Raw genomic sequence first — 23,579 nt, 5'->3', positions numbered from 1 at the left:
TTTTTTGAAGAAGAGGGAAGTTCCTGGTTTAAACCAGCATTAACTCATCAGAGCCTCCAACATGAAAGTTCATCGCACTTTGATCTGCTTCGCCTTCCTCAGTGAGTACACGCTGTTTTTTTTTTTTTTAATGTCAGTCTCTCTTTACCATGATATCATCTTTATTGTGTTTCTTCACATCTCATTTCAGTCTTGATCAATTTTTCTCTGTCATGTGTCAACATGTTAATTTGCTTCCAAAATAATCCTCTATCAACATTTTCAGAGCTAGAATGCCTTTTACTTCTGGTATCTTGCAGTTTTTTAAAACCACTTAACCTTCTTAGAGCTGAAGAGAGAAAACCATTACTTTTAATGAATTTATTTGAACCAGCTCAAGAGGAGGAACTGCAGCCTTGTTGACCATGAGCTGTGGATATTTTAAGCAACTCACCAAAACCTCATTTATACCACATGCAGAAAGGCAACCAGCAATGTCATTTTTACATGAGAAATGACTGATCAAACAACTAAACACACAAATCTAATTTTATTCTTGTTAAAATATTTTATACAATAGTTTTTTAGGTCAGCAGGACAGATATGTCACTCAACGCTGATTGGTCAGTACAAAACAAATTAACCCCCCCCAAAACAGAAATCAGCTAACTGGAACACAATGTGGGACTGAACAATAGTGACAGCTGAAGAAAGACAGGAAAGGCGGCAGATAGAAAAGGGGTGACATGCAGCAAAGGGTACACGGTGTGGTGAGGACTCAGCCTTAGTACATGGAATGAGCTCTACCAGGGGAGCTAAGGGGGCGCCCCAGAATCACAACTGAATCAAATTGCGGTTCGACTGGTTTAACTGGGCAGCTCTCAGAGTAACTCTACAGATTTGTTAATTATCAGACTGTCGTGTCAGGAAAATAGTAACTATTGATTGTTCACCTTTTCAACAGCACTGCAGGATGGAAACACTGGTCTCATCAATGCAGAAATCCTCGTAAAGGAGGGAGGAAACCTCACACGTACATGTTTCTTCACTTTCTCTGGAAGAAGGAAGATCTTCTGTAAGGAAGAATGTGAAGAACAAGACATCCTCGTTGAAACAGCTGGTAACAGAGCTCAGAGTGGCAGATACAGCATTGAATATAAAAAAGGAACTTATCCAGTATCTTCCACACTTCTGTTTGTGATCATCACAAATCTGACCAAGTCTGACTCAGGACGGTACAGATGTAGATTGGACAGATTTTTTCATCCAGTGTCATATGAGGAGTTTGACATCAGAGTTGAAGATGGTGAGTTTCTGAGAGACATGAAATGAGCTGTTCACTGACAGTTGCTGATGTTTATCAATTATATTTACAGCTGCATATTTTCATCATTGTGAACACTGAAAGATGCTCCTGTAACACCAACAGTTCATGTAAAATATCTGATGATCTCAAACTGTCACACAAATGAACACACTACAGTTGGTTGGAATATTGTTTCACCAAACACGGTGATTACCTGCTGCATGTGGCTGTGTGATTAAAGAGACATTGAAACATTGACTGTTTGCAGAGGATTTGTGTTGTTTTAACTGATCAGCATCAGGATTTCTTTGTATCTGAACAATCAGGATCTGATTGTTACATTCTGTTATTCATGTTTCACAGCTCCAACCACTTCTAAACCAAACTGGACTCCCAGACCTCTTTCAACATCAGTCCCATCAGCCTCCACACTGACGACAACACAGAGTTTAGGCTCAGGACGCTCCACACCTTCATCAGCCTCTCCTGAAGTCACCAAGCAGACTCAGCAGCAACAGACAACAGGTCCATTTGTCATTCAAAAAGAGCTGTAGAACCACTGAAACTTTTTCTGTTGAAAGACCACAAATCATGAGCTCAAGAGGATTACTGGTTTGTTTTTTCTTTCCTGACAAAGTCTGTTTGTAGACAGTTTGGTTAGATCAGTTTTACTAGTGAGAATTACTTATTAAGAATTATGTCATTAAAAACACCCTTTTGACTTGTATATTTAAAGAATGCCTTCATGTGTTTTGCGGATAGTCCTTATATGGGCAAGTACATGAAGGGGTGTGCTTGTATGAACAGAACTTGAATAATTTTTAGTTATCAGTATTGATTTAATAGCTTAAATATTTAGTTGATATTAGTTTGACAACACTGCATGAACTCATATCCCACATGTTCCTGGGAGTCCAGTTATGCTCCCAGAAATATTTATGTAATGAATCAGGAAGTGTCAATGTAAATAAAACGTGTTCTCCTGCTCAAACAGCCACAGGTTCACAGCTGTATGTGCGTCTGATTCTGGTCGTCCTGATCATCGTAACATCTTCGGCTTTGTTGATATTGTGCAGGAAGAGGACCAGTAAACCCAAAGGTGAGGCTACAGGAAACACACACACATAACAAAGCACAGTGGACATCTAAAACCTTTCTCTCACCCAAGAAATTGTAGAACAGATATTCTCCGAAATAATAAACTTTGTTTTGTTAACATATCATGTGTAATCGGATGTTACCTTTGAAAGAACTTTGTAGTTCTTCAGATGTGGTGGGAACACAAAGGGACTTTTAGTTCCTAGTTTAGTTCTTGTTAATTACTGGAACTTTGTGGTTGAAAGTGGATGTGTGTGTCTTTGACTCAGCCAGATATTTTCACAGTGGACCTAATCTTCTGAACTGCATGTTTTTCAGGACCTCTTGTGGAAACTGAGTATGCTAATGTCTTAGAGGTGAGTTTGGGAAATCTCAGTCTCATCAGTGTCTGTGAAACCAGCTGATATTGATACAAACTAAACCTCTCGTCTCTTCCTGCAGCCTAGTCGAGTGTCTGAGGAGATCAGAGAGGAGGACAGACAGAGCAGATCTCCTCCTGTAGAAATATCTACAGTTCACACGTTCCACTGCAGCCAGATCTCAGAAGAAAGTAAGTAAAAACTGTAGCAGGATTTTAGCTTTGGTTTCAGCAAACAATGTGAATAGAATTAATTTAGTAAAATTATTAATTAAATTAAAATAATTTTTTTGCAGTGGCAGAATAGAGAGAAGATTGTGGCCTTTAACAAACTTTAAGTTCTGCACTAAAACAAAGATACTCAGTAAACTTATGTGTTTGTTTTCTTTCAGACTGAATGGGACAAATAAACCTCACCTGCACTCAGGTGGATCCAACGGTACAGCATCCTCGGTCAAGGGTTAGGGTTAGTCCTCATGTGGTGATGTGTGGAATAAATATAAGGTCAAAATAAATGTAGCTGTATATCACTATGTAGATATCATATGATCTTGGTCGATTTTAACTGGATGAAGGACTTTAGTCATTGGATGTTTAGATCTTAAGTTATATATTACAGTGTGACTGAAAATGTTGTGACACCAGACAGCAACTAACTGCTGAGCAGTTCAATACTCAATGCCTTTAGTTGTCTTATTTCAGTCGTTAATCTAGTCACCGTGAGAATAATGTACAATTTCTTATTCTTTGATACTGAATTTCCACAGGAATATACTGACTCGATATTTATAACAAATATTCACTTGAATAACAAACTTCCTGTCACTTTATTCCCCAACCTGAAGCAACAGAATATCACTTTGGTAAAAGATTGAATCAGAACAGAAGCAGTAATTTAGATATTTTTATTGAAAATAAACTTGACATGAATTGAATATTGGCAGTTTAAACAGTATATGGTCTTTTATCTTTTACAAAATATTTTATAAATATTTTCATCCACTCATGTCCCATTTGGTGTTGAATACCAAACTGTCCTGCAGTGCAAGTGTCTGCAAGCAGGTTGATAAACTTCAGCTTGCAAAAATATCAACTCTTGTCACAAGTCAAAGTCCTTTAACCTCTGTTTCTTTTCTCATCTGTATCACTACACATGACGTGAAAAGGTGGCAACAACAAAACATAAATAATATTTTCACGCATAAACTTCCTGTGGTGTCATGATTGCAACGCTGCTAAATTGCTGCATAGCTCGTCCAAAAAAAAAAAAAAAAGACAAACAATAAAAAAACCTTATTTAACTTAAAATGTAAAAACAATAATATAAATGGAAGACAAACACTTGGTAAATATTTCCCTTTACAGACTTACAGTGCTCAAAGAATAAAAACAATTACTCGATACAAAACAAAGTAAATACAACATGTGAGGTTTAAATAAAAGGTGAAATGCTGTGGCACATTAAAAGTAAACACACTGAGGAGGAAGAGGAGGAGGATGAAGGTCAGCTGACAGAATAAAAACTGCATAGAATCAATTTCACAAATCTCTAATGTAGAGAAGACGACTTTGGAAGATTGTGTGCCGTTTCTGCTCTATCGTTTGTCGTAGTGCTTCTTTTAACGTCTTTCATATTTCATCAACTTAACTAAAGGAAGCGTCGATGTTAACTTTTCCCTTTTATACATTTCACAAAGATAACAGTTCAAACATACATCTCCGCTCTGAAGTGTCTCAGTGCAGACTGGAGTGTGGATTCTTCTTCGTTAGAGCAGGAGAGAGAAAACTGAAACCAAATCTTTAAAAAATGTTGTATGATGTTGTAAAACTTAGGTGTTTTCAATGCTTCTCTTATCTTTCAGGCAGCCAGTGGTTTTATTAACCACCAGTACAGTACAAAAGTTAGGGAGCAGAAAAGTAAAACTCAAGTCTGCATTAAGGCTGCAATGAATTCTTATCTTATTATGTATTGGCTAATAATTATTTTACGAATACAATTTCAGACAATAGTGAAAAATGCCTGTTTTAATTTGTCCTAATAAAATTCTCACATTTGAGAATCTTTTCTGCAAATCGACTAATCCGTGCAGCTATGTGTTGCAGGTTTAGTCTGCATTGTAACATGCACAGTTTTAGTGCAGACTGAATAGGCTAAACATGAAAAATCACTGATATGGTCCTTCAAAAGGTTGAGTTTGCAAATATTCAGTATTGTTCTTATTGTCATTCAATCCCATGGAAAGACCAAAACCAACAATGAAATAATCCTAACGAGTGTTATATATCAGAAGCCTGATCTATAGATTATTCCTCAGGGAGTCCTAAACCACGTCATCGGTTTCTTTTTGTTAGTCCAAATGCGACTTGTTAATCTGCTGCTCAAACATTCACGTGCAGATGAACCCACACTCCAAAAAACAACAGTCAACATCAGTGGAAGAACATTGATATGAAACCTCAAGATGAGGAATCTTATTTTAAGTCAAAACATTTGCCAAAATAGTTTTTTAACTGAATAATCTGGTGATTTGTCGTCTGCAGGTTCACAATCGCAGCTCTGTTTAAAACATGATCCCTCATCTGGAGGATTATTAGCAATAAATAATTTTCAGTGACTTGGTCACTTTTCAATATACAGCAATACAATAACATATTTAAAATAGAAAAATATTATTACCATTGTTACTTAGTTATAACAAAGATTCAGGATTGTGAAGCAAAAAGGCAAAGTGCAAAAACAACAGAGGCTCTACAGGGAGTGTTCCTGCAGTTGTCACAAGTGGTAACCACTTTTAAAAGAACACACCCACTTCATGTTTGTGGGTAAAGCAGATAAAATTACACACTGTTTCCTAACACCAGTTCTTTACTGCTGCAACACGGGGGAACAAAACAGGTACAGACATCCTGTTAAAGCCTCTGTTTGGGTAAATATTAGTCCCTTTATGATACAGTAAAAACAGAATAAATAATATGAGTGAAAAGTAGTTTTTCTAGGGTAGTTCACTAACAGAACGGCCTTTTTGGTAGTTGATGTTCACAGTTCAGACAGGATGAGGAAGTCTGTTCGGACACCACATCTGCACAATGATGACTTTACAAGGTCAGTTTCTCATCAGGGTTGTAAAATGAGATGCAGTTTGCAGTCACCTTTAAGAAGCTTCAGCGTCGGCACCAACCTGTCTGTACCGTGTGTGAGCTGGTGTCTCTTTCAGGGTTTTCACCCATTTGTTTTACAGCTGTCATTGTTTTTCATGTCTCCACCCGGGGCATGAATGAAAATCAGCTAAAAATGAAAGTGATGAGCATTAACTAGAGAGGGAAAAAAACAACAGATTAATCCATGGTGAAAGTAATTGTTCGGTCGATATAATGTCAGTGAAAAAGTGATAAATGGTAATCAGTTTCTCAAAGCCCAAGTTAGGTTTGTTTTGTCCGACTGGCAGCCTTAAACCCCCCAAAATTTAGGTTATAACAAACAGACCAGGATACTTCCACATTTGAGGAGCTGTAATCAGATTTTTTGCCCCCAAAAATTTACTAATTAGTTATCATGATGATGCAATCAGATGCTGATTAATTTACGTTTCTACTGTAGCATCAATGAAACATCTAGACCACGGTCTTATTAAGTGACAGGTTTTTGTCCTGTATTTAAAAATCGTATCTATATCAACTGAATCTTGCAGCCTCTGCTGTGAGGTGACATCAGCTGAGTTGTGTTAAACATAGTTTAATGATTTCCACCTTTCTGGGATATTAGACCTCAAAAGGAAACACTGGTTGTGTCCCCCAAATTTGTGGAAAAAGAAGGCTGCATTTTCCAGGGTGCATCTGAAAAAGTGTTTGGAACAGGCTTTGTTGACCTGTTATGACATTTCTCAGCATAGAAATGCAGATCACAGCAGACATGGACTCTTGCTGTGGGACGCAGTGTTTATGCAACATCAAAGAAGCAAACAGGACGGGGGAGGGAAACAAATTATTCAGGATGCCACAGCGATTTTTCCTTGAGAAGACCTTTGGCGGTCACAAGAAGCGTTCACTGCGGCAGAGGCGACAGCAGTGTTGCTGTCATTTGTTTTTACTCTAATCTGAATGCACTGCTTCTCTGTGACCACCAGAGTGAGCAGCTGATCATTCACATCAAACCAGGAAGGAGGAGGGACTCCAGCATGAGAGCGAGACAGACACCAATACAGAGGAGAGGTGAAGATAAGGCTGGTTTGAATCGTCGGATTCAAGGACAGACAACAGGAACAACTACACTTCAGGTGCCCTCAGGCCAAGGCACTTAAACATCTAAACTCCTCCAGCGGAGCTTCTGCAGCTCCACGTGTGTTACTGTAAAGAGGGATGATGCTGAAAAATGCCACCAGTGATCCTTCTCCTCGATAAACTAATGATTGGAGCGAGTGTGATTAATTGAGAAGCCAGCTGGAAGTTCAGAGAGAACGAAGAATATGACGCCAGGACTGCACACAGAAAAGCGCTGATTTCATGACATTAATGTGAGTTAGAGTCTGACCAGTGACACCAGACCAGCAAGATGACAAGATACACAAGGAAATACTGGAAACTGCTGTCACCACAGTGCTGGAACGATTTCCTTTCTTGGCCTGAATTTCTCACCTCAAATAAAATTTCACAATTTTAGTTTCTAGAAAAATATGGGGATGTCAGCAGTATAATGCTTCAAAATGATTGTCAAATGCACAAACCTCACTCAACACATTTGAACCAAAATAACAAGTGTTATTTCAGCCATTATATCACAGTCTAAGTGACTTTGGCCCACAGAGGTACAGCGGCAGTGAACTCCAAACTTGACGAAGCAGTTTTAGACTAGAGCGTTAGACTTAAATTTAAGGTAAATCTAAAATAAATAGACCTAAAGCGCTCGAGAAAACCTTTTGATTGGGAGTGAGTTTGAAAACTGTTTTGGAAACGGCACTTCTGGTTAGATTTTGTGTGGAAGTCAATTTCACATCTTTCTTGGTCAATATGCTGCTCACCTGCCTAAGCACAGAGGTTTTAGCAAGGAGGACTAAATTACTCAGATTAACTGATCTAAAGCTGTGAAGTTTCACCCAGCAATCCTTACAGAGCTGTGTTCAGCAGATCGCAAAAATCTCTGCTGCAAGGAGATAGTGAGGAAAACCCTTTTTAAATCCGACAGGAATGAAATTTGGTAAAAAAAAAAATTTCCTTTAAGAAAGACGTGATTTTGAGGGGATGAGTTTGACCTCCAGGAATTCTGACCGTGCCGTCGAGCCAGACACCCTTGATCACAGTGTGTCGTCACTTTGGTGCTTGAGGGAGGAAGAGAAGGTGTTGCGTTCTGTGCTGCTCTGCTGCTGAACCAGGCATTGCCAGGCCTGCCGTCGTACTACCATCACAGTGTGGATGAGCTTTGGTGTCTGCATTGTGAGCAGAGAGGAGGAGGATTCTCGCTGAGCCAGGCATCACGAGGATCCGTCCGTCACAGTGTGGAGCAGGAAGGTGTAGCGAGTCCCTGGAGGGAGCGATCGATGTGTGTGTGTCTGCTACGACTGCTGCTGCTGCACCAGCCGTCTGTAATGTGGCATGACTTTACTCTCAGGGAGGTAGAGCGCCATCTCCAGGGCGACCAGGATGGTGAACTCAAACGAAATGAGTTCCCTCCGGCTGATCCTGAACCGTTCCTCCAGCTTCTGCAGAGACCCAACAGACACCAAAGGATGAGAGACAGACAAAATGATTTCTTTCTATTCCGACTTTGGCAAGCCATATTTTCTATTTTAATTTTCTGTTCTTTTTTTAATGCAGTATGGCTTAATTTTGTGTTGTCGATGCTAAAAATCCACTTCTTTATGATGGCTCAGAGATGAAAGGCACAACTCAACAAAACAACATCTTGTTTTCTGACATGGATTTTGTGTAGTGATGTTGTCCTGAGCTAATCTGATCCAGGTAACAGCTCAGTATCTGCTAAAATAAAACTGACAAAATTCGATCTTTTCTTAATGAACTGTGTTTTGTCCAGCCTGCTGGTGTTGCAGCGCTGCTCTCCTTTACCACAGTCGGACTCCACACTGAGCATTTCTCGCCATATGCGAGTGAAGACGTGTGTGAATGTAAAACATTATTTGTGCGCACGCTGAGCGATTACGTTCAGACACTGAGGTTCACAAAACTTACAGATTAACAAAGTAACAATACTAAATATATCAGCAAAGAGTAGTGTATAAAACATTCAGTTAGCACTAAGCGTAGTGAAAAATGTTGTACTCTGTCAAATACCATGTGTGAGGGAAGAACCTCCACTCTGTAATACAAAATGACGGATAAAAAGAGATCAACATGAAGTCATGATGTTCAGATTACTTGTTTTGGACGATGGTCCAAAACCCCCATATATTAAGTTTACAATGAAATCCTCACAGTGTTGAAGAGGGAAACAGCATACAGTTTTTGCTTGATATTTGATGTTAACAGTTAATCAACTTTTTGATAAGTAACCCTTAAATATGTTGCTTGAAGAATTGTAATCTACTGTAGATATGTACTAGGTGGAACAGTTTTCAGTTGAAGAATGAACTTGTCAGTGTTTTCTGGTGGACAAACTATGTAGTGCAGACACTGTTTCTAAATGACATCTACATCATTTGTAAAACATTGTTTCTGTTACATCACTAGTCATGCCGCTGCACCAGTTGGGATCTCATGAAAACAACACTGTTGAGGTTTGATGTTCTCGGCTGCGTGCGAGGAGAGTGGTGAGTTAACTGTGACGGACACAAACTGTCCTGCAGCACAGAGACCCTTGCAGGTCGTTTTCCACCTGCTCAGGTAGATCAGCTTCACCTGAGCAAGCGCAACATGATCTGACGTGACAGGCAAAGGTAACCACCATGATCCTATACTGTGTGTGTGTGACTTACATCAATGAGGTGTTTGACCTCCTGTTTTTTTAGGTCACTGCTGATCTTAGCAGCCAGTAGGATGCAGGCAGCTGACACCAACTTCCTGTAAAAAAAAAAAAAAAAAAAGTTTAAGTAGCAGGACGTTCTTCTGCAGAGTAAATGTACTGTCATGGTAGTCTCCAGTTCAATGAAATTACTCTGCACCAAGTCACACACATTTTTAAACTAACTGTAAAGAGTGTGTGAGGTTAATAGTGTACAACTTACATTTCCAACTGCACCCCTGGAAAGACGTCTGAGTCTTTTACCGATCAGATTGCGCTCTTACGACTAGTTGTGGTGAGAATTACTTTTCTTTTCTATCATAACCTAAACTGTCAAATATTGTCCATATTCAGTAGGGCTGCACAATTAATCAAAATACTGGGCAAGTGCAATATCCAAATTGAAGTTTAAATTTGTGACAAAACATTATGATGAAGTGCTGTAGAGCTACAGAGATGCCCCGGCTTACAAATTTGGTTCCCTAGATGTAAGCAAACACATTCGTTTGGTACAGACCCCTAACAACTGTCACACCATCATGATGAATAGTTTTTTCAGTGAAAATGAAAACAAATCCCCACTAATTGTGAATAATCTCGTAAGTCTTAATACCTGTCAAGATAATCGCTATATGATTTCTTTACCATATCGTGTAACTCTAATATTCAGTGTGAATTAGGGCGGCGCAATAAAAAAATAATTTATCAATTCTCAATAACAATATAACAAATGTTCAATATATTGTCAATAAATTTGATTAAATTAATTTGACGAATTAGCAATTTTTCTATTTAGGTTTTTATTTTGTTGAGGAAAAGGAACAGAAAGATTTACTAATCATGTGTTTTGAAAAAACATTTTATCATAATTGTTTTGAATGTTCTACCTCAGATATGTTAAGTGACCCACTGTTTGGCATCAAGTGTTTGTCACATTCTTACCATAAAGAATAGTTTAACCACACAATTAACCATCTGGTCCTTCAATTTTCACTCAGGAGCAAAAATCTGCCTTTAAACTTGAAAGAAATAAGGAATGGACATTTATCTTGATCATTATCGACATCGAATGGTATGAAATGTTTTTATGGTGATAACATTTTGGGCCATATTGCCCAGCCCAAGTGTGAATGATTAAGTTTTGTATCAAATCTATGAGAACAGCCTAATGGAAACATGTTGTGTCAAAGAACAATATGACGTTAAAGTGTACCTATTGTGCTATCAAACAATACAGAAACTACATGCAGCTGTTGTGTTGTAAGGATCAGATGTGAAAGTACCTGTTCTGTTTATTGAGTCGACCCTGCAGCACTAACTTCTCAAAGTAGACGAACGCCATTGCGATGGTGACGGGCTGCATGCCGCAATCCTCCCCTACTACTCTCATCTCTCTCTTCAGACTGCCAGACAGACGGAGACAAAGACAGTTAATATGATTTAATATGATACAATTCTTTACAGTAGTTTACATGTGCAGACAGTCTTGCAGTAGCTGGAAAGAAATTAAGTGTCTTTTACTGTCATAATATTCATGTCATGTCACGCAAAGTACTTTAATGTAGTGAGTCAATTCACTTCAAATACTTTACCTGCGTATCTTGCTGAGGGTGAGTTTAATGTGAGGAAACTTCTCCTTAAACGTCTCATTCATGTCTTTCTTCAGATCGGACGGTTTGACATATTCTATTACGGTCGTCTGGAAGATAAAAAGACAAAAGGAGAAGATATAATGAAAGAGAAAGAAAACTGTTTTTGACAAATTGGGACAACATTTTTTTGATATTTGTCCGGTAATGAACGAGCACACTGCAGTTGTCAGCAAGGAAACAGGTCTGCATCTGAATCCTTGTGGGCGCCCCATCAAAGTACGTCCACTAAAGTGTTTGTTTTTGCCACTGACAGGCTCATATTATCATTTTAAGTGTCTGACAACATCCCTACAGAGAGACACTTTTTAAGATCCTTATTGTTTAGCCATAAACAGTCACTATATCACTGTCTTCAAAGTCCCCACACAAAAAAGGAATTTTACCTTTGTGTTCTACCACTGCCTCGATTGGTTAGCTTGTTTTTGTGTAACTAGTGTTTTTAAATATTTAAAAACACTTATTCACAACAAAAATTTGCATTTCTGTCCATGGAGTCTGGTGGATTGGACAAGAGCAATATAGTGATTGTTTCTGGTTAAACAAAAACGATCTTTCTCTTGAAAAACAATGTCTATTGTTGTAGGGATCCTTTCCATAATGTTGTCAGACACTTGTAATAACAATCTTTCAGTGGCAACAAGCGCTCTAGGGGATACATACTTTACGCTTTACTTACCTAGCACTCAATTGCCCTCAAGGAATCAATACTGGACCGATTTCTAAAAAATGTCTCAATTAGTCACAGACACAAAAACATGGGAATATAGAGTCCAGGATGAAAAATACCAAAGTACCCTTTACCTAAATTGTAAGCAGAAACATTTGTAAGTTAAACAATGGTCATTAAATGTAAATGAACCCCATGATATAAATACCCAGGGAGGATATATTTCTCTAGTGTAGTATCTACTGCTTTCCTTTGTGTGTATGAGTGATGTTATTAAAACTCCTGAATTCTGAACCAGTCTTCAGTTGAATGACGAATCACACACATGTAAGTCTTGGAACCTGGAAAAACAAGGCCTCATTGTGTGTTCAAGTGGTAAATGGGAGGTTTACGTGCCTATTTAATGTGTTTATGGTGTGTGTGTGTGTGATGCAAGTCTTGACTCTTGCTGTTCTTACAGTGTCTGTAGTTTAGATCAGAGAGCTGACGCTGTAGTGGTGTTGGTGAGATCACACTGTGTAATGCTAACACACACACACACACACAGTGAGTTCAGTGACAAAGCAGCCCACCTCAGCCGTAATCTCCTCTGATGGATTAAACAGCACTGATAACCTGTGTGTGTGAGCGTGTGTCAATATATTTGTGGAGGGATAAAACTAAGCTGCTGCCTATAGGATAATTATGTTGATGTAGAGCCGTATGTGTGTGTTTCTGTTCTCAGAGCTCTATAATCCTCTATCCTTCCTTCAGTTTCTTCATTTCTTTCATTCTGCTTCTTTATTCCGGTTTCTTAGAACATCGGAAATTAAAATTATACTGTAATTTTACTCAAACAATATAATTAGGATGATTAAAGGTCATTTTCATCGGTACAAAAATGAAGATCCAGAAATGAATAACAGAAACAAAACTACTACTGATCCGAAATTAGCTTTGTGATGTGCTGATCAGATTGATCACTGTTTCTTCAGGATTCCTGTTAATAAATGGTTACTTATAAACCTTCAAGAACAATTTAATTTACATTTGCACAGGCACAAAAAAGATATATGAATGGCATAATACAACTATATGGCAGTAAAGTGCTTTGAGTGCATTAAAAGCATCTGTCACACGAAATTTAAAGGTGTGGATGGAAAATTAAAGAGAAGCATTTTAGGTCACTTATAATCAAATTGTAGAATAATTTTTTTTTTTCTTACCATGTAGGAGGCAAAGATCAGCACCCGCTTGTGTTTCCCACAAGGCCACTGGGGGTCATTGAGGATGTTAGGATCGTAATCTGTCACATCTTCCACACCTGGACAACACACACACGTCAGTGGAAATGAAAATATAATAAGGGAGGGACTTTTACATATAATGAACATCTGTGACATTCAAGCCCTTCTTCACACAATGCTCATAAAGCCTCTCAGCGGCAGGTAAATCTCTCCGGTGCTGGCGAACTGGTACTGGTGTGTTTTATAACAGCCAGCAAGGATTGGTTAGCCAGAGCTGAAGGGGGAGCGACAGTAGCGACTCAGTATGGCAGAGCCTATATGTTGTAAACAGGTGTCGACGGTGTAATTACTCTCACTGTCAGTAGGGGGTTTAAGTGAGTGGGTGAGGCGTAATTTAGGCTCCCAGTTTTAAAAAGAAGGCAGGATGTGGAATAAAAAAGATGATTTCTCTGGTTCCTCTACAACGATTTCTTTTTCAAACTGTCCATCAAAAGTCTGACAATATTATGAAAGTGTAATGCTAAATCAGCGGCGTACTCTTTTATAACAAGTCAACGATGAATCAGTTAGGTGGTTTAACTGAGCTGTTTAATGGCCAACAGCTGGTACCAGTAATAAAGGCTGCATCTCAGAAGTCCCGACCTCCTGGTGAAGCTGACGATGTCACAGTTTCATAAATCTGAATAAAAACAAGTGACTGGCTGGATGTTTTTGTGACTCGTTAACAATCCAACATATGATTTCGGCAGCTTTGAGAGATGAGAGCCTGAAGAGGTACGTCACAAGAAGACTAAATATCTAAACCTGCTACGTACACACATGTGCACCAACTCAGATGTTTTGTAACTCTAAAACACAGCGACACACACACAGCTGTGTTGTGTTAATGAAAGGCTCCGGATTAGAGAGAGAGGTTTAGAGGCTAATACAGGGCCCTGTCACTGTGTGTGTGTGTGTGTTTATAGATAGCATGAGACACACAGTGTTTACATACATATACATGTGTTGCACAGCTGCAACAACTCTCTCTCATCCCATGCCTCCATCCTGTGTTTGTTTTCTCTTCCTCCTCTTACATCCTTCTTCTATTATTTTCATTCTCTCTCTTTTAGCAGCCACAATCACATCCCTCTGTGTGTACTTCCTGAGTCACTTAAGTCTAAATGCAGGGGGACACAACCATCAGCCCTGAATTTTACTTGACAGGTGAGTGGTGAAATCCTGACATCACAAGATGACACGGTCAAATGTAGGCGTTTGACACCAATGCTTTTGAAACTGTGTGTGTGTGTGTATTACCCAGGTCCAGTCCCACGGTGCTGCTCAGTCTGCTGGGTGGGCAGCTCCTGCCAGACATGCTGTGTGTGCTCCGGGACATGGGAATCTGCAGCGTTAGGTTACTGGTCGACGACGGCTTCTGCCTCACTAGGGCATTGGTGGGGTACAGGAACTGGGCATACGACACAGACTGAGACCATAAGAGAGAAAGAGATGAATTTATAGGTTCTCCCCGATTATAACAGCCTCTACCTGTGTGCGCCTGAATGTTTATGTACCCTGCCGTAGGTATCCAGTTGAAAGCCCTCTAGCCCCGGCAGCATCTCCAGGGTGGTGGAAATGTTACCAGACGAGTGCCTCCTCCTGGGGTGGTTTAATGTCGGGTCACTGCAGAGAGAGGGAGAGGGTGGGGTTAAGGTGACTGTTCCTGGCAGCAGGTTTACCAGCAGGAATATAAATTCAGAACAGCTCAGACAAAAGATTCACGACACCAATAATCAGATTCAGAATACTGCAGCAGTTTTCAGAAATGAGCCACAGTTGTGTTTCTGTATTCAGTGCTCAACAATATCACTCTACAAATAGAAGTGAGAGGCTGACAAAGTGATGTAATTGTCAACCAGCTGCTCAATTTCCCAAAGTAAAACCTTCAATTTGAAAAATCTATACAAATTAAAGCTGCAAGCAGTGATCGTCGTTCGCTTGCTCGTTCTTTCACGTTTGCCGGGGCGTGCCGCAGTCGCCGGCGTTCAGTGGATGCAGCTCTGAATTTGTAGTTTGAAGTGGAACATTTCATGTATATCAAACAATGACACAGTGCTTACTTCCCATTGCCAGTAGGTGGCGTTATGACTCAGTGAAAACACACAGTTGGCACAAACGTTTCATTACCAGTTTCTTTACATTGCACAGCGAAAATTTGAAGTTCATCGGATTAATTCTCTAGGAGTTTGTTAAAGTACGGAGCTTGTAAATCGGCAAATATGACCATTACATGTTACATGTACTGTTGGGCTTAAGGCATCGCTCAAACATGCTTTTTTGTACATCTGCACATAAGCCACCGAGATTTCACATGTCTCTGTGAAACTTATTATAGGGGCTGCTCTGTAGGGGTGCGCTAGTGAGGGGATTAAGACCCGCCACGTCAAAAATGCAATTCATTTGGAAAAAAGAATTCCTTGCATTTAAATGGGCTCCTTGCACTTTTTGCGTCCAAAAAAAACAATAACTCAAAATGATTTTAGTAACCTCCTGAATTTTCTTCGAGCACTGCTATAGTACCAACATGTTTCCACTTGTACACAAGAATAAGCTAAATCTAATTGGCAGATTGCATTAAACAGGGTCGGCACATGTGGTTCACAGACATTGCTGTTACTGAAAGGTCATTTTCCACCACAACTTGGTAAACACACTGAACCACAGCATCAGCTAAAAGGTAAAAGTGGAAATATGACGTGTGAGCTCACTTCCTCTGCAGCAGAGAAATTACCAAGAAGACCCATGTTACTCATGCTGCCTTGACTACTGAATGTGTGTGTATATTCAAACTGTGTGTGTGTGTGCGCACAACAGAAAGAGCTGGAGCAAGTTTTGTGTGTGTTTAGAATAATGTGCGAATGACAGTACAGATTCTTCCCACAATGTGCATGTGTGGTGTGACTGAGCGGAGTGACGTATTGATAAGCACGCACACAGGCTGTTACCATCTGAAACTCTGTGTGTGTTTGTGTGCGAATGTGATAGAGAGAAAATGATTAGGGTACGTTTACATGACTTTAATAACATCTGTATTATCTGTGTGTTTAAACGCATTATCTGACTTTCTGTGTATGTGTGTTAGAGCCAGAGCGAGTAGGAAAACATGACAAAAGGTACGTTCTGCTCCATGTTTATCTGTAAGTGTGCTGAGAAAGACCTAAGTGTGGTATCTGTAGGGAAGTTTATATGTGATTATGTCAGTGTGTGTGCCAAAAAGTCCTCAGGCCAAGTCAGGGGGCTCTGAGGCACAGGGGAAAATAATCCCAAAGCTCCTCCTCTTTGTTTGTTTGTCACAACCTCCTCCAGACATACAGCTTTTCCTCCCATACTCCTTCTCTCCTCCTCCTGTTCCCTCTCCTTTTACTTCATTTCCAAGTGAGGATATCACATCCTCCCCCCTTCTTTCTGTGACCTAAGCTCTCCTTCTTCGACTCTGTCATCCTGCCTGACGCACACAAAACGCCAGCAAAACGTGTGTGTGCAGGTGTGTGTTGATTACCTGAGGTAGAAACTTTCCCCGTAGGGCAGAACAGAGAAGGCAGCACACAGAGATCTCTTGGCACAGATCATCACGATCCTGAAACACAAACAAACACACACATTAGTGGTTATGTTGTCTTTTTATAGTTACAAAAACAGGAATCAACAGGCAACACTGTCAAGGCCGGCAGTGAAATCACTCTTGAGCAGTGGCCGTCCTTCTTAGACATTTTTAACCAACAAAACAAACACGAAAGGCTGAGCAATTAATTAAAGTGACCAAAAACGACACCTTGACCTTAAATACAGCAAATACCATCACTCAACAACAGTCCATCTCATAAATCGGCCCTGCTAGCTGTGGAAGTAAGCAGTAATTTGTGAGCTACACTATGCTTGGTTCTCATGAAGCTGTAAAAGCATTAATTTCCTGAGTTCAAAGTTCAGAGATTAGTTTCCCAGCAGCAGCTGACCGTATAGACGGGGTTTAACCCTGAAGTTCGCTTCAACTGCACCCCGCAGCAGTAAAGGAGTCCATAGTCTGAAGGTTGAAGCATGTTATTTCGGTGTTAAAATAATGTCACTATGTACCTCACTTAACAGAAGCCATAAATGTATAGCATATTTTAGTTTGATTACTGTATTAGTTTGATATTACTCACCATATTTGCTCCTCTGAGGACAAAGTCCTGAGCACAGCTGCATTTAAAAATATACTGTTTACTGATTGTTACTAAGAGTATGAATCATGATATTGATTTTTAGGAGATATTGCACAGCCCTTCTCCAAAGCCTGCTTTGTTAAAGACATCCTCCCCTCTGCTCAGAGATACAGACTTGCATGTGCAATAAACATCCTTAATTCAGATATACCATAAACCACCTCTCCGCCTCCCTATCCTACCCTTGTTCTAATTTATTGCAGTTATCATATGGACTCTTGATTGCATTTTGTATTGCCTTCCCCTTCTGTAAATATAACTGAACTAAACTATGGTAATTGATTCGGTTTTTCCTTTTTACCTGATGTTCCAGTCTGGAACTTGTTTTTTATCTTCAGTAAACATGTCTGATGACTAAAAGGCAGGAGTATTGCTATTAGCAATTCAGGTTCACGCTTACTAAATTGTACTGAAAACATATGACACATCTGGTAGTACCTCACAGAGCTTATAGATTATACTGAAAATGATGGTGACTAAAGAATTAATAAGAACTCGCCTGTGAGGACAGAAAGTCATGTTGCATTTAAAAAGATATTGTATATTGATTGTTACCAAGGTTTATGGACAATGAATCACGATACTGCAGTCCTACTCCAAAGCGTGCTCTGTTCTGATTGTACTCATTTATTGCTGTTATTTAGCATAATGACCCTTTATTGTATTTTGGATGGTATTTTGCATGTGTAACATTCACACTTCTATTGGCTTCCTCTTGGGTAAATATCATAACTGAACTAAAATGATTGTTCCTTTTAACCTGATGTTCCAGTCTCATGTTGAACCTGTTTTTGATCTTCAGTAAACACGTTTGATGACTAAAGGGCAGCTTATGTTTATGGGTTAGCTAATAGAGAGTCATGTTTATTGTGAAAAAACAAAACCTTTGTTTTCTCAGGTTCACACTCAATAAAATTGTACTGAAAACATTTGAGACATCTGGTAGTACGTCACAGAGCTATAAAGTGAGCATATTTTCAGAAAGTGGAAATGAAACCAGTGGAAGTGCTGTGCTCAGGACCACAACAACAGTCAGGTCAAAATATGAAACTATGTTTTTTTTTAAAAAAGGATCATCTCTCCTCAGCAGAGACCTGAATGTTTTGGCAACACACTTGAACACACACACTTGACACTTTTCTAATGGACCACCTGCTCCTTTAAGAGAGACTCTGCTTAACAATGATGTGTTTTAATGGGGTTTCAAGGGAACAGAGTATGTGTGTGTGAGTGTATTTTTTATAATCCTCTGGAGTAAAAACCCCTATGGAGCAGAGCCTGGTTTGTGTCTCAGAGGAAAATGTTTAAAGTCATTATCTTTGGCTCAGGAACCAAAGAGGCTGGAAGATTATTCAGTGTGTGAAAACATACACACACTTATGTGACTGATCGTTTGACTTTCTATTTATACACACTAGTTCTGTGCAAGCTCTGGAAGACCTCAAATCATTGACCTCGTGTTCCCCTGATGGCATTAAAACATTAAAAGCACAAAGGCCACACACTGTTTGAGCTCCACTGAGAACTGAGGCTGACCACAAAAATAACATCAAGTCAATCCTGTGACTGTCAGAGGGAAGAGCAACAGAAGCAAATGTTAACAATTTCCAATTTGAATCAAACTAAGACTCCAAAGCAGCTCCACAGTTAATCAGAATGCTGGCAGAGAGAGAGCAGTAAATCCACCAAAGTAGTTACATAACCTGGATTTAACAATATGTCGAAATAAAATACAAGATGAGGGAGGAAACCCTCATTGGTTGTGCTGAGTGTGTGGGGCTCAAGTCTTAAGGTGCACTGGGTCAGAGAATGGTGCGACAAATTTTCTGATATAACTAGTAATAATTTGTAAGACTGGTGGAGTTAGATAAGCAGTGATAGCGGCTGGACTACTGAGCGGTCATGTCATTAAGATGATACTGCTTATCAAGCCAGCGGGCAAGCCCTACCTAAGCCACTTGTGCAGATACAATGTAGATACAAGGCCAGGTCAAGCTGCCGAGCAGCTTACATTAGGTACATTAGGTCAGGGCCAGAGAATGGTGTTGTCTGTCAGAGAGCTCAGTAGATTTATGATGGCATAGTCCTCTGTGCATGGCCTAATGACAGGTCAAAACATCATGTCACATGAATACTGGGCTTCCATACGAATGCTGATCTGTGTATTGACAGTGTTGTCCTACTATGGCAAACTTTAATATTGTTTCATATTTTTATCAATTACAACTGCAAGCTAGCGGGGTTATTATCATCTGCTAGCCAGACTGCACAACTTAACTACAAACTTCAATGTTATTTTCAGTGTTTCAGTGACCTTAATCAACACTACTTGTCATGTTTCAAATGTGTTCTTTGGATGGATTTTAAGTTGGATGTTTACAGCCATGCTAGTGGCATGGGTCTAGGGATGACAATCAGTCTGTCCACCACTGTGGCGCAGAACAACTGCTTCCTCTAGAACAACCATGAGGTTGACATTAGCGGTTTTGAGTTAAATGTCAAAACAAATCCAAAGAAGGTTAAAATTAGGGTAACCGGACTTTGTTGAAGATACTTCAAGATGCTTCGCCTCTCATCCCTCATCTCATCTCTTATCACAAAGAAGAGGCTTCTTCAGTTCAGGATTCAAGAAGCCTCTTGGAGGAGAGGTCAGACGTCTTCAAGTCAAGTTGTCATTGACATTTGACCTTCCTTGAATAAATGTCATCTGTGAAGATCATCGTAATTGAAGTCAGAGAGCCAATGCCCCTCCCCCCCCAGCTATAAAGCAGGTACATAAAATAGATGCATTTCCACATATGGGGGGGGGGGTTGTAAGTAAATATAGTCAACTTTCAATAATCAGCGGGAAATTAAATTATTTGATCTGTTTTCTTATCTACTCTTTTTATGATGTGAAGAGACCTGATTTTATCTCAGTTCACATTACTTCCTGACATCAGACTAAAGGACAGTATCGGATCTTTTTTAATTTTTAAACCTGCAGCTACCAATTTTGATGTAGTTTTATCCTACTCTACTATACTGTAGTTTGTTTGTGATAAACCTATGAAGAAGAAAGGCCCCAGTTAGTAGTTCATGCAACTGCGGTTATTTTCACAAGCATTACATGATCCTGGTCAAACACATACAGTATATTTTTTATGAGGATCCAACGGGGTAGAGAATTCAATATACTTTAATCCTAGAATAAACAGAGAGACAAGCAATCTCATGTTGTGGCTTAATCATTCCAACTGTTTTATAGAGTGATTTATCATTCAAATGAGCCAAAAAGGAAATTAAGTTTAGTTCTCACGAGAGCTAAACATGTAGTTGTCTGCTGTGAATAAATCAAAACTATCCCTAGAACCTGTGAAACACTGACTGTCCTCTTCTGTCCCTGGTGCTCTGCCTCCTCTATCCATCCCATGAGACAGATTAGCTGTGTGTACCAGTGAGAGACACACACACACACACACACACACTTCCCTAGGATGCATGGGAAAGTGAAGAGCAGGAAGTCACCAGGGAGATCAGTGGAAACAGCAGATGCATCAGAACAGGCCTGCTGGACTCTGTCTCCTTCACACATCAATTTATTACCCCACATTTCATAACACTGGGGGCACACTATTCCACGATCACCTAAAAGAAAAACAACAGAGAAACACCGTAGGGAATGGACCCCTGACCGAGGGGTTGTCACAACTGAGCTACGAATTGTCCCCCAAAACAAATCAAAATAAACTAAAAGGGTGAGACACTTCAGCCATGCCCACTAGATTAACTGTAACCAGTGACTTTATGTTGTTAAATTTTATTTATCTCGGTAACGTTCCGGTTCCCACAAGATATGCTGTAGAGCAGTGTTTTTTAACTGTAGCCTGATTTTGTTCAGTTCTCTCTCCCCTTATTTACAAGTTTGTGTCATAGTTATTTATAACATAACATTCTTTAAAAGTGTTTTTAGGTTAGTTAGCCTACTCAGAAATACTATCAACAGGCACATAAGTGGTACTTATGGACTGTTTTTAATGGACAAAATTGTACCCAATTTAGATTTTAAAAATAGTTTATTTTCACTACATGTCCACACTTTTTGAATATATGACAAATATCTGTATTTGAAACGATAGAGGAGATTATCAAGAACCATGTTGATGGGACAATATGAGCCTAAATTGATATTGTAAATTCATAAGAAGCTACTTAATCTACATTAGCTATATTTATGGATCTACAGACGACAATCAACCTTTTTTTATGTTGACTGTAATGATTTTCCTACTGTTCTTTAACTACCACAACACTGAAAATTAGAGCACTGCTGGAAGCAGGGGCTTCAATGACCCAAAAGAGGGTTACAACCCGGAGGCTCAACAGCAGCATTTCTGAGGCAGGAGAGCTCCAACATTTACTGAACTCTGTTAGCTGCTGTCTTTTCTCCGTGATGACATGGTGACTTGGCTGAAGTCAAGCGGAAAGCTTCCGGTCTGAGACGTGAATCCAATGCGGAAGTCCCTTAAACCTGCATTCTATTGAACGGCCAGCAGGGGGCGACTCTTCTGGGTGCAAAAAGAAGTCCGATGACCCTACTTCTCACCTGATTTATTACCTCAGTAAACACTTTACCAATGACTTTATGGTCTCAGTCGCTAGTTTCAAGTCTTCTTCAATACAACATGATGTTCATTTAGTAAATTATGGTCCCATTTAGAGGAACATACACCATAAAGCAGAGTTTGCTTCAGGGAGGGATTATCTATGATTGACAAGTCGTTACCATGGCAACCTGCGAATCAGGCTAGACTAACTCATACCCACAGTGTAAATTTAACCAGCGCCATTGAAAAATCTTATTAGGAGCTGGCTGTTGACTCTCTCTGGTGTGTACATTTAGTTTTAATACTGTTGTTCGATAGACAAAGTTTATCAGCCCTGTTAAAATGACAGTTAACGTGAATTACAGATGCAACTAGCTAAGCACGTTAACGAGCTCTGCACATGGCTGTTAGCTCAACCGTCTCATCCAAATACGGTCACATCCTATCGGCCAAACTCGAGGCTTCAAAACGACAGTCCACAAACCGACGGGTGACGTCACGATGACTACGTCCACTTCTTATATCCAGTCTACGGCTGCACTACAAACACCAGCTCTGCTGCTCTTAGCTGGATCTATTCTTAAACAACCAGCCCTCAGTCTATTATTATCTGCCAAGTTGTCCTGTGTTCTTTTGAACCGGAGGTCTGATTTATACAACCTGCAAGGAAGGACAAGAATAGAATACAATAGAGGAAGAATTGAACAGAATGACACTGTCCAAACTCCACAAGACACACCAACAGCTGAGTTCACATCCCCGCTGTGGAGTAAAGGCAGCACACTTCTGCAAGTCAGCAGAGTTTGTAAAGGGTTATTGTTAGAGACTGAGCCATAACGGATATATCTGAGTTATGACCCATGGGACCTTTAACACAATCCTACAAACAAACATTGATTTAAATTAGTATAAATAGAAAATATACACACCCCCACCCAAAAAAAAAAACAAATCAGAGAAATATTTAACACAGTGAACTTTTAAACTTCACAGACAGTTCACAAAAGCACATGTCCACTGCCTTGACCTTGCTGTGCTTAGGTGCTGTAACTGTACACGCTGTGAACAGCGGGGATCAACATGCTGCTACATTGTCTACGTCTCGATATCGATTTGGCTGAGGCAGTGGAACAATGTGATGTGTGCCACTTTCAACCTTTACCTTTCCTGAGATATCAGTCTTGCAGTGAGGTGAAACCACCACACTTAAGCGTGAGGCACATGAAACATATATAAAAATACGTAAAACTACTTTACCAGACACGCCATTGATTCCACTTTTACAAAGTTTATATTACTTGTTTTACTGTTTAATATTAAACTTATATTTCTTGTTAAAAAAAACCTGCAACTACAGAATAATGAGTGTGACCCACCTGCTGCCTCTCGTGTCGTACTGTTTCATATTTTTGATGAAGTGGATCTTCTTGGTGTGTCGAGGTCTGGGAGATCCACCAGAGAGGTTACGAGTCCTACAGAGAGAGAGAGACAGAGAGAGAAATTAATGAAGGATA

At 39.7% G+C, this 23,579-nt stretch overlaps 2 protein-coding genes across 2 annotated transcripts in view; one reads left to right on the top strand and one right to left on the bottom strand.

Annotated features, from left to right (window-relative positions):
- LOC119905076 lies at window positions 1–3,743 on the top strand. The gene is made up of 7 exons (XM_038721790.1): window positions 1–101; window positions 944–1,285; window positions 1,649–1,810; window positions 2,280–2,384; window positions 2,702–2,739; window positions 2,825–2,933; window positions 3,134–3,743. The coding sequence occupies exons 1-7, from the start codon at window positions 62–64 to the stop codon at window positions 3,136–3,138; spliced, it is 801 nt and encodes a 266-aa protein (XP_038577718.1). The 5' UTR covers window positions 1–61; the 3' UTR covers window positions 3,139–3,743.
- The window catches only part of cables2b (Cdk5 and Abl enzyme substrate 2b), a 42,529-nt gene continuing 22,581 nt past the window's right edge, over window positions 3,632–23,579 (bottom strand). The window contains exons 2-10 of the mRNA XM_038721783.1: window positions 23,442–23,537; window positions 16,777–16,854; window positions 14,792–14,900; window positions 14,535–14,703; window positions 13,215–13,312; window positions 11,283–11,389; window positions 10,974–11,093; window positions 9,665–9,749; window positions 3,632–8,434 (exon numbers count right to left, since the gene is read on the bottom strand). Of these exons, the coding sequence (XP_038577711.1) occupies window positions 8,288–8,434; window positions 9,665–9,749; window positions 10,974–11,093; window positions 11,283–11,389; window positions 13,215–13,312; window positions 14,535–14,703; window positions 14,792–14,900; window positions 16,777–16,854; window positions 23,442–23,537 (1,009 nt within the window). The 3' untranslated portion in view covers window positions 3,632–8,287. The remainder of the gene's footprint in view (window positions 8,435–9,664; window positions 9,750–10,973; window positions 11,094–11,282; window positions 11,390–13,214; window positions 13,313–14,534; window positions 14,704–14,791; window positions 14,901–16,776; window positions 16,855–23,441; window positions 23,538–23,579) is intronic.

Source organism: Micropterus salmoides, unplaced genomic scaffold, assembly GCF_014851395.1.
Source record: "Micropterus salmoides isolate LMB-PRFRI ecotype aquatic unplaced genomic scaffold, ASM1485139v1 Ms_hic_scaffold_16, whole genome shotgun sequence".
NCBI lineage: Eukaryota > Metazoa > Chordata > Actinopteri > Centrarchiformes > Centrarchidae > Micropterus > Micropterus salmoides.
This window is presented reverse-complemented; position numbering and strand designations above follow the sequence as displayed.

Excerpts from the sequence above, each read along its gene's own strand:
- LOC119905076 (XM_038721790.1), top strand. The coding sequence starts at position 62 with ATGAAAGTTCATCGCACTTTGATCTGCTTCGCCTTCCTCA. Across the intron at positions 1,286-1,648 it reads TGACATCAGAGTTGAAGATG|CTCCAACCACTTCTAAACCA; the intron begins GTGAGTTTCTGA and ends CATGTTTCACAG. Across the intron at positions 2,740-2,824 it reads AGTATGCTAATGTCTTAGAG|CCTAGTCGAGTGTCTGAGGA; the intron begins GTGAGTTTGGGA and ends CTCTTCCTGCAG.